General features: G+C 37.3%; 1 protein-coding gene across 1 annotated transcript; it reads left to right on the forward strand.

Moving 5' to 3' along the window:
* Positions 1–1,241: 1,241 nt before the first annotated feature.
* CUNH2orf73 (chromosome unknown C2orf73 homolog) lies at positions 1,242–8,860 on the forward strand. The gene is made up of 5 exons (XM_029283684.1): positions 1,242–1,300; positions 2,835–3,045; positions 3,716–3,869; positions 6,606–6,721; positions 8,438–8,860. Exons 1-5 carry the CDS (start codon positions 1,242–1,244, stop codon positions 8,822–8,824), a joined length of 927 nt encoding a protein of 308 aa, XP_029139517.1. The 3' UTR covers positions 8,825–8,860.
* The last annotated feature ends 2,642 nt before the right edge of the window (positions 8,861–11,502 follow it).

Raw genomic sequence — 11,502 nt, forward strand, 5'->3', positions numbered from 1 at the left:
ACGGAGTATGGAGTTGGGCTAGAATTGGACTAGAGTCCTTTCCAACTCTTATGATTTTATAAATCAGTAAACTAAGGCAGATGTGTTTGCAGATAAGATTTGTATCCCATCTTTTCTAAAATCAGCACTCTTGATAAACTGTTGAAAACAATTCAAACCAAACATTGTCGTAAAATCCAAAACCTGACCTATCAAATACAATACAACAAGCATTTATGAAAAAAGTAAACCTTAATCTGTGATAGAGCACATACTTTGCCTGGAAAGGTCTCAATATCATGGAGAGCCTGGGAAAATACCATCTAAAACACTGGAAACCATTGACACAGAAAACACCCTGAGTCAAATTGCTTGGTTAATTTATACTCAGCATTCTCCTCTGGTGAACAGACAAGATGCTTCCTAAGCCATGACCTGCAGAAGCACATCACTGGGAAATTCCCAGTCTCCTGCACTGGTAGACTCTTTAAAATATTGCGAGTATGTTGGGCATACTGTGAGAGTAATCGGTTCACAAAGTTACTAGGAGTTAAACGAAACTTAAAGATGTCATTTTTTACACAGCCAAATAAAACACCAAAGTGCAGCCACCCATTATTTTATTTTTATTAGGCCCATTTGGGTACAAGAGAAATTCTGGAAAATAAAGAGGTTGGAGGCAGGCATTTTGCTTCGAAGCATGTCAGCTAATCTTTTTAATTCAAAAATTTATTTTAAGTGTAAAAAATGCAGAACAGGCTTGAGAGGCATGCAGGGAGATTAAGGCGCTGAAGCCTTTCACTGGGGCCTGAGAGATATAGCAATTATATCTATTAAAAAGTGTATAGGAATGCTGTGTTACAGGAAAACCACAGTGAATATTATTTTACTCCCACTACTAACAATATGTGCCACTGTGCTGCCTGTTACACTGCATTCTGTGTTGAGCTATTCAGAAATTAGTCTCATAAAGTTTAATGTTGAATAGAGGAGTTTGCACTCAAAGCAGTTGTGTATTCCTTTTCTCCTTCAACCAGGTGGCACTATTCAAACTTGGCCAAGGTAGGTTGTCTGTTGCTTAGACTCCGCCCCTTACATTCTTTCTCTGCCTCTCATTGGGGCTTGGTTACTAAGCAACCACTTAACATGAAAGCTTGGGGCTACAATTTGAAACTACAGGCCCTGCCATTCTGCAGGGAACTGTATATTGGATCCCTTTCTCCCATTTATCTCTCTCTCCCCCACCCTGTTGGGCCACCCTCATGAATCGGATGATAGAGACCAGGTTTAGTCAACGGAAAAGAGCACCTCTGTATCAATAGTAAGTGTTCTGATTTGGGTCTTCCAGAAGTGCCACCATTAGTGAGTGGGTTGTGTGGTATCTCTGCCCTCAAAATACAGTGTTCTGAAAAATCAGGATCTTTATCCTAGTTTGTGGGAACCTATACTTCTCCATGATTTATGGGGTTTGCGGAGAAGCAGCTGAATACAATTTATTGCTTTATCAAACAAACCAAACACAGCAGCATTTCTTGGTGGTAAAAGGAAACCAAGTGGGGCAGAAATCAGACAGGTGAAGTGGCTTTTGCAGGCACAGTCATGGGGAAACAATAACTAAATTTCATCATAAAATCATTTCAGCTTCTTCCCTTGAAAGTAACCCAAATTGCCCTGTGATTGGCCCTCCTTGTGTTATGGAAAATAAATAATCAAAAGTAGACTTTCTAACATAGTGCTTTGCAAGTGCTGGACTACAAGACCTATTGCCCCTAGCCAGCATGGTCATGCTGGGGAGGGGATGGTCAGATTTCTAGTCTACCAAGTCTGGAAGCTGCCAGGAAAGGGGGACTCACTAACACAGTGTTTCTCAACCTTGACAATTTTAAGGCATGTGGACTTCAACTCCCAGAATTCCACAGCCAGCAATGCTGGCTGTGGAATTCTGGGAGTTGAAGTCCACATGCCTTAAAATTGTCACGGTTGAGAAACACTGCACTAACAGCCATAGCAAGATGGGAGGGATCATCTGAGCTTTCAGATAATCAGGCCTGGAGATGGATGCCAGACCTTATCTTAAGAAAGTTGGGGAGGGTGTTTGAGGGGAATTGGTTGGGAAGTGATAAAAGCAATTAAAGGAAGAGATTCAGGCCAAACCCTATATATGCCTAGGTGATGAAGATGCTGAGTTGCCCTACTGTGTCAGAGGCTGTTGATAAGATCATGAGTCTAAGAATAGTAGGGAGATGGTTATGTCTGGAATGTTCCCAGGAAGTCATTAATAAGGCTGGAGGTAAGAGGCTGTAGTTGATAGGAAAGGGAGGGAAGGAGGTACAGAGAGAGTAAAAGCTTGTGAATAGGAATGGGGGGGGAGAGGGGAGGAATGTTGAATGTAGACAGCCAGGCTCATGTATTTTATAAGAAGGATTTTCTGAATAGCCACTCCTAATGAATGAAGCAAAGATATTTCTGATATCTTGTTGCTCAAAAGGTGACAGTCCTGGCAGTTGTCTACTGGAGCTGTGAATAGTTAAGAGACTCAGCTATGAGGCTTGAAATTACTAACATCAGATCTTCGCTCTAGCATTGCTGGCACTTCTGATTGTACCAATGATATCAGGGGAATGTTATTGACTATATCTAGAACAGTGTTTTTCTAACTTGGCAATTTTAAGATGTGTAGACTTCAACTCCCAGAATTCTGGGATGTACCCAAAAACTGGTCTAGAATAATTATAGGAGACTTAATTCATTAAATAACTAATTAAGCAGATTATCTGAATCCTTAACCTTAACTTTTATTCTCATCCTTCTTTTCTTCCTTCTCTTTTTCTTCTTCCACATTTTCTTATTTTTAGCCCAGATACATTCAGAATATTTAACCTTCAAGTCCCAGAAAGAAATAACATTCTAGACAAGATTGAACGTACACCAAAGAAACAAGAAAGATACTTATTGGAATGGCGCAATAATCCTCAACCACAACATGCAAAGCTACTTAGAATGCATACCAAGTTTATAAATGAACCAGTATTGTATATGGAAACAGAGGATACAAAAACAAAACAGGTGTTCACTGTTTAACTATTATAAAATGAAATTGACCCCAACTCATACAAATGATACCAGGCAAAACCTGGACTCCAGTACACACACCTTTCAGTGCTTCAGTGTAGCTGTAAGAACAAAATTTAAAACATTCAATATTTAAAACAAGGCGTAATTTCCCATTGCATTCAAATCAGGACAAATGGTGGCAGGTTTAACTAGGATTTGTGAAAGTAGCCTGTGCTGATTCTAATTTGTTTTAGTTTTTTAGCTTTCTGTTTATTAATTTATATTCCCCTTTATATTTCTCAACTCAAAGCAGTGTACACAATGCTCCTTTCTCCCACAACAACAATCCATTGAGGTGGCTGGGATGAAAGAGAGAGTAACTGACCCAAAGTTACTCAGCAACTTTCCATGCCTAAGGGAGGAGCAGAGCTCACAGTCTCCCAGTTTCTAATAATTCTGACTTAGTTTAAAAATGAAAAAAAAAAAGAACGTGTCTTACCTTTTTCTGTGATGGGAGTTAGAAGGGGAGAGCACTTGACCCTGTACTGGTAAGTTAATCTTTAGCATTGTCCCCAAACCTGGTTTAAATAATTGACATGACAGCTTCTTCCTGGGGATCTCAATTCTTGTTTCTCTGTAACTGTGATATTGATGAACTCATTTCTTTTTATTGCTTGTGAAGTCTCATTGGTGGCCGACCTTTGAGCCCACTGTAGAGGGTCCTAAACCACCTTATGATAAGCAGAGCACTCACAGGAATGATTTCCAGAAGCCAAATTGTATTTTGTCTCGGCCTGTTAAGCATCCCTCTAAGTTACAGCCTTCGTATGGAATAGGTAAGTTTATAGTGGTAGAAAGAATGGACTCTGCTGTAATAAAAAAGACTCCTCTAATTTTACTATTATGAAAAGTAAATAAAGCAAATAGATTGGCCTGATATGATCAGAACCAAAAATGGCCAGCTGATATTTAATACTGCTTGTTGGAGGTTTCTTTTTTCTGACAATTGCTGAACATATTTGCTGTAGAGTAGTAAATAAAATAATCTAACCAGCAGTTGCTCATTGTCCTGTACTGTATATTCTTCCTCTGTTCCCATTTAGCCACTGTCACCATTTCACAGGCAAAACATCTGTTTCCTTTATCATATATTATAAAGCTTATTTTGAACCATGTTGTTCAAATAAATTACTCTGTATGGTACTGGTAGTGATATCATTGAAACATATGCCAATTGAGTCTCAAGAGGCATTACTTTCTGAATGCACAACATGCACTGTGTAAAATAGAAAAACAATGTAGCGTAACAAAGCTATCCTATATCTGTCAATAGATAGGCTCATATCCTGCTTCCCAGGATCATCTGATTAACCACCAAAAGAACCAAATACTGGACTAATTGGGATGCAAATATGACACAGTGTAGCTTTTACATTTTTATGACGCATCGAAGATCAACATCCTTTCTGATTTGCAATCCACTGTAGGTTTACTGTGTTGCTTTTTTATCCAACACAGAGCCATTTTACCATTTGCTGTGGCTTTCTACATTTAAAGCAAATGCTCTACCACTGGACAATGTCATCTTTCTACGTTTCAAGCAGATTTCCCAGTTCTATTTTGACTTCTTTGTTTCAGCCATCCCCTATGGCCATATGTTTTTATTTTAGGCTATAGATGGATGATGGTTAGTGGAATGGGGCAGGCAACCTTGCTAATAATATGCAATGGTCATAAACTCTTCTTTTCTTGGAGAAGAAATTCTAACCTTCCTTGACAGAGAGTCAGCCCCATCATACACTACTTCCAAATAAACCTTCATATGGTGGCTTACATTCCTTCATAAATCAGGGACAAGGAAAACAAGATTAAGACAGCTGAAGAAAAGCCACAGAGGATTGTAACACAAAAACCAGAATGGCCTGCTTATGTTAATATGATTCATAAAGATTCTGCTCTAAGAATGACCCCAAAGCAAGACTTATATGTCAATATCGCAGTGTGCTCACAGGAAAAGGAGAGAAAGGAAATCGGAAGTTCTTTTTATTTCATTCTCCAGAACAAAAGGGTGTTTAACTTCAGTGAAAGGTGACCACTTCCTGTTTGATCACTAGAATTTATCATAATTTCTGTTTTGTTCAAGTAAAAGAGATATCATTATTTCATGTGGTGTAAGCACTCATTTCTGCTGTTGGCTATCATAATGTTTCTGCTGACTTTTGAAGCACCTTGAATGCAGCAAGATGTTTGGCCACAACTTAGTGAAAGAAAAAAAAGAACCTGTACTGAAGATGCTGAACTCGATGGAACTTTTCTTTAATGGGCTAATCACAAAAAGATATTCTGTGTAAAAGTTATGGTTGGTTCTTTCAGATTGTACAGGAGTTGAAAGCTATCTGGAAAGTACAAGTTAACATTTTGATCCTTATTTTGAGATCAAGAGCCCCAGCACACCTATGTTTTTTTTTCATGCACATTTTTCCAAGGGATTAATATACATCCTGGGTGATCCAGGAACTGGTTTAGCTTCACTCTTAAGCTATTCCTGACAGATATTTATCTAGCTCTGCTCTAAGAAGTATGGGAGCAGTACAGGAAGACAAATGTTACAAGTTCTCAATAGGGTTTAATTTTGCCATTTTAAATGTATTTATTTAATGAATAAAAATTCATTTGAACCCATAGTCACAATCCTAAAAAGGGGAAATAGATTCAGATCCTAAGCATGATGAATCCTGATGGATCACTAAGTTGTGGCCAAACATCTTGCTGCATTCAGGGTGCTTCAAAAGTCAGCAGAACTCAGTGCCTGTTGATTATGTCAATTCTTACAATGAAAACGAGGCTGGAGTTAGATCTTCCACTGATGCATCAAGGCCTTTTAATTAGCAAGAATGCATTCTCATTTAACATAAATTTGTTTTGTTCTTAATGAGAATTTCCTCAAACTATCCGTGACACCAATTAAATTTACTAAATGAGAGCACATACTTTTTCTTAACTGAGTATTCTTGTGAGTGGATAGTTTCTTGCCATGTACATTTATTACACATCATCAGTAAATTATGCTTAAAAAGAAAAAAAAATGGTTTAACTCTATATTAGAGAATCCATTTCAGAGTGCCCCTGGTACTTACTGCTTTAAAAATACATGTAGAGCAAAACATGGCTGTTAAGTGAATCTGGTTTCTCCATTGACTTTGCTTGTGAGAAGGTTGCAAAAATTCATATGGCCCTGTGTCACTGCAACCATCACAACTACCTGCCAGTTGCAAGCTTCCAAATTTTGTCACATGGGATGCTGTAACCATAAGTGTATCAACTGTAAGTCATACTGTAAGTCACTGTAACTGTAAGTCATACTGTAAATCACTTTTTCAGCGCTGTTGTAACTTTGAACAGTCACTGAATGCTTGTAAGTTGAAGACTACCTGTACTAGCTTTATTCTGTTATGTATGATTGATGTACCTCATATATATTGTTATACATTTATCTAAAATTATATGATGTATTTAATTGCCCCCATATATGTGAGGGTTTTTTTCTGCTGTGGTTGTTGTTTTAATCACAGTTCCACTTGCATCTCCTCAACTGCCGAGTCACCTTCCGAGAATTTTCCAAGAGCAGCTCACTTTCAAGTGTAACTATAATGCCAGAGAAACTCCCTGCATCCCCTATCAAGGAAAGGTAAAGCAATGTGCATCCTGTGCTATTCACATTAATCAGGAAACCAAAGAGATGTGTTTATTCCAAAGTCTCCAGTACATTGTTTGAGCTCCAGGGAATGTATTCACTCATGTTAACGTTACTGCTATCTGGACATTTGTAATTAGTACCTGATGTCTCTGTGGCCCCATGATTTTAGTACAAGCACTGAGGTTGGTGTATTGTGATTTCATTGCCTTAATCAAGATCCTTGGGCAAAACAGCAAGAAACAAAAGATAGGGAGTTGCTAACACTGGGGGACAACAATCAATTCTATCGTGCAAGTCTCCACCCTTGTTGTCTTTGCTTCAAAAGCAACACCAATTCCTCTTGCAGCCAATTATACAATAGCTGGTCTGAATCACATTACATTACAGAAAGGCCTTAATGCCCCATTTACCTGAAACATGTCTCAGTGAATTCAGTAGAACTCTGCCCAACTGGACTATCATCCACAATTCCAAACTTTTTTTAAAAAAAATTTTTCAAGGCAAACAAAAGCAACTTCCAAAATGGTGTAATCACTTTGCCTTTCAGCTAAAGAGAAATACATCCTTTGCTTATAAAACTGTTAAATCTAAAATTTTCCAGTTGCGTTAAAAAAACATGCTTTAATTTGAAAACATAATACCAATAAAAGTGTTTTTTATATTCAGTTGTATGACTTTTAAAGCAAATATATTGCCTTTTAAAATCAAATTTCTAATAATTTCTTTGGATATATTATAAAAATATCCTTGATTTTTTAAAATGGCCATTAAAAAGCAATAGTGGTGCTAAATCTGAGTGTCACACCTAAAGACTCCAGCCTTTAAGAGGCCGGCTCAGTCTACTCTGCATACTTCTAACCTGGTTTTTTCCCCACTGGTTTTACTGAAGTGTGACAGAATACTGAAAACTAAGTTGAGGAATGTACTTCTGGGTACCTATAATATTTAACACCCAGGACTGATATGGCAGGATTACAATTGAAGTATGATACAAACCATAGATCAGGAGGTTGTATGCTAGGAATTATTTCAAAAACTAACATGAAGAAGAAATAGATGAGAAAGAGGTCAAGTGTCACCTGAAAGAAAGATTGGGGAGATTCAATCAAACTGAAGAAAATAGGGGCAACAATCAATTAGGCAAATCAGAAGATTAATATTCAAACCAACAACATTTTAAATATTTTTTCATCTGAGGCAATCTATGAGACGTTGAATCCAATTTCTTTTATTAGTTTTTTATTCTATTTTTTTTCTTTTCTTTTTTTTAAAAGAATGCTATTGTTCTCTTGTGATTGTAATGGTCAAAGTTTTTGGGAACCAGTCATAATTTTTTCCTTGTGCAAAAGCAAACAGTTTAGAATTGTATCCATATGGACATAGCAAAAAATGAAATGTAGTGCCCAACAAAAATAAGAAGTGAGCTACACATGCTGTGAGCAAGAGAACCCTGGAACTGAGGAGAAGGAAAGTCCAATCTGGGAGGTGCATTTTTCTTTTCACATGTTGTTTTACCCTTCCCAGATTTTGCAGATCCAAAGATGCAATGGCTTAAGTCATTCTCCTGCTAAGAAAAATGTAGAGCGGGCCAGAGGAGGCAAGAAGCATGTTGTTCCAAAACTTGAACTTATAAATTAATTCTGCTTGTAGCTGTACCTCCCCACTTAAGTTCCCCCAGTTAATATCTACATTGTTTTTCTTTTTTAGAAACAGGGCACAATTGTTTTGACAGAGAAAAAAACAGACGGAAAGATAATGCCTTCTATACAGGGGTCAGACTTACTGGAGGACCTCAAATCAGAAAAAGGAGCCCCAGTAAAAAATGGTGTAACTTCAGCCCATGTTGATTCATTAGATGCCCAGAAGATATCACCACATTCTGATGCACACTTATCAAAATCAGCAATGAATTTGGAAACCAAGGCAGACCACAGAACTCCAGAAATGGACCAGGAGAGTTCTGAGCTTCCTCAAACTGACAAAGTGGATGATACTTGTAGCCCATCGAAAACAATTTCCCTTAGTAAACCACAGAGCCTGTTACCTCCTCTTTCTGAAGCTGCACAATCAATACCTGGCACTCAAGTAGTCTAGAATTCTCTGGATGATAGGAGTCTGCATGGTGTAATTTCAATACTACCAAACATAGACTGACATCAGCAAATTGTTCAAAAGAATAATTGTAATGCAGTATGTTTTTATGATTATAAAAATGAATGTCCAAAACATGCCCTATGAATTTATTTATTTATTTATTATTTAAATTTATATACCGCCCTATCTCCCTTACGGGACTCAGGGCGGTGAACAGGCAATAATAAAAATCACAATAAATATTGAATAAAAAGCCTGCTCTAAAATACCCCATATAAAACCCCTAGCAAAGCCCAATCAAAACCACACCAGGCCGGCCGCATGGAATAGATGGGTTTTCAAGGCTCGGCGGAAGAGGCGCAGGTCCGTAGTTGTACGTAGGTCGGGGGGTAGGTCATTCCAGAGGGCAGGAGCTGCCACAGAGAAGGCTCTCCCCCTGGGGGTCGCCAGCCGGCATTGACTGGCCAACGGCACCCTAAGGAGGCCCTCTCTGTGGGAGCGGACTGGTCTTTTACTTTCTTCCACTAGTACAGTTATTATAGTTTGTCGCTCAGTCAGCCAAGTGTATAGATAGGATTTGGCATTTTTAGCTACCTATCAAGTCTTTTTACTATTTAAAACTGTCTTTATTTCTTTTGCCACAGTAGCTCTACTTGTTTGCAGGTCTTTGTACTTTGTGATTTTTCTCCAGTTCTTTCTCCAGGTACAGTACTGCCATACCCACTATCCAGATTTTTTTGTTTTTCTAATCAAAAATAGTTAAGGGTGTGGTGTTATGCATACCCTTATGCAAAATTATTTTCTTGAAAGACTATTTAATATCTAATTAAGAATACCAGTTCTGAGTTCATTAACCACTAATAATGTTAGGTATGAAAACAACCTTGATATTTGCCATATTTTGCAATAGCATTCTGGATTGTTTATTAAGGTGTTGCATATTAGGAGTCCATCTAATGTTTGTAGACTCCATATCCTTAAAAATGCAAGGCTATTATATTTTGGTGCAAGAAGTATGATTTTTAGATGCTTGATGATGTCATTCTGTGATTAATAGAAGCAACTGCTATTTTTGTAGGAAATGTGACAGGTAAAGTTCACAAGAATAAAAGCTATGTTCCATTGTTCAGTGAAACCAGGAAGAACATCTTTATAACAACCTTTACATTTGCTAAAATATTTTCCTGAACTGGATTTGATCTCCAGTCACATCAACAGACTAGTTTTAAAAATATTTATAAATTTATCCCAGTCATTACCTTACTAAGATGCCATATAGTGTATGTAACTCTTTTAGCAATTTTTGCAAAAAATTTCCAGTGGTCTTTTTAAATGGGCTTTTAAAATACCTATCTGGGATCAGATAAAATTATATTATATTAACAGTGGTCAGACAAATTCTTGTAAAAGTTTATACATAATCTATAAAGGTAATACCTTTTGTTTGTTCATGCACACTATTAGAAATTCAGAGGCTTAGGGCTTCTACTGCCCATTATGCTACATGTATACTCTGTATGCATTTGTCTCTTTTACAATAGTGCTTACAGTTATGCATATTTTATGTTTATACACCCATACAGGAAAAAAGGAATGTGCTTTGATCACTTTCATCATTTTCAATGTATGATTGATATACTTGGTAAGAGTTAATCCAATTCTTAATCCAAACACAGTATTTGCCTGTATAAAAATATGATATAGTTATACTTGTGCTTGGTAGCAATTTTCATAATTGCAGAAGCTGAGTAAGAGATGGAATCAGGTATCCTTGAAAATCCAGAGTACACTATAATTAAAATAAGGTGGCCAAGGTTAAGCATACAGAATCTTAAAAAAAAAATCTTGTACTATCTACTACAAACCAGGAGTCTGTTCAGGAAAGAATTCAGTAGCTTGATCCAACAGGTATCCTTCCATATATTTTTAAATTACAAATGAGCCTTCAACTATTTTTTAATAAGAAATGGGGGGTGACTTGTCTTCGTACAGAAAGAAGATGTAGCTTTGTACTTATTTTGTGTAAATTATGTATTTATTTATGATTCAGCAAGAATCACCCCAGAGTTAGTAGCCCTATGGAGCTCTGTCTTTTTGCCAACCCTTCCTCCTGCTAAGTTATTAGAATAGGATGCTTTGACAGTAATGTCACTTCACAAAGCTATCTCCTTCAGATAAAGACAGATGACAGCTGTTTAGAATAACAGGAATATTGAGTACTCCCTATGACACAGATCCAGAGATTCTCTGAGTTAGTGGAAACTATTTGCGGCAGAAGACACACAATACATTTGATGCAGATCTAAATGCCGTATTTCATATTCTTCCCTTTGGTTTCCTCATCTCAGGGAATACATTTGAAGACCAATGGAGTTTTCTGTGGGGGTAAGAAAACTCCTGGTCACAAAGCAAAATTCCACTCAGGAACAAGGATTTGTAGTAGCCAAATGCAAACTAAGACCTGAATGTGAAAGAGCTGTTTGAATATTTGCTGATTCCATCCTGAATTTTCACTTGGCCAGGATTTTGCTTTCTCCCATGCTGGGAGATTGGATTAAGCTGCCAGGCCTTTACCAGAAAGGAACAAGTGACTAAGTCACTAAGCTGTCCCAGAGGATAATACAAATAAGGAGTTTAATGTATGTAATAATGTTAATAACAACCAATAACAATATATT

This window comes from Protobothrops mucrosquamatus, unplaced genomic scaffold, assembly GCF_001527695.2.
Source record: "Protobothrops mucrosquamatus isolate PMUCROS unplaced genomic scaffold, P.Mucros_1.0 scaffold181, whole genome shotgun sequence".
NCBI lineage: Eukaryota > Metazoa > Chordata > Lepidosauria > Squamata > Viperidae > Protobothrops > Protobothrops mucrosquamatus.

Excerpts from the sequence above, each read along its gene's own strand:
- CUNH2orf73 (XM_029283684.1), top strand. The coding sequence starts at position 1,242 with ATGAATCGGATGATAGAGACCAGGTTTAGTCAACGGAAAAGAGCACCT. Across the intron at positions 1,301-2,834 it reads AGAGCACCTCTGTATCAATA|CCCAGATACATTCAGAATAT; the intron begins GTAAGTGTTCTG and ends TCTTATTTTTAG. Across the intron at positions 3,870-6,605 it reads ACAGCCTTCGTATGGAATAG|TTCCACTTGCATCTCCTCAA; the intron begins GTAAGTTTATAG and ends TTTTAATCACAG.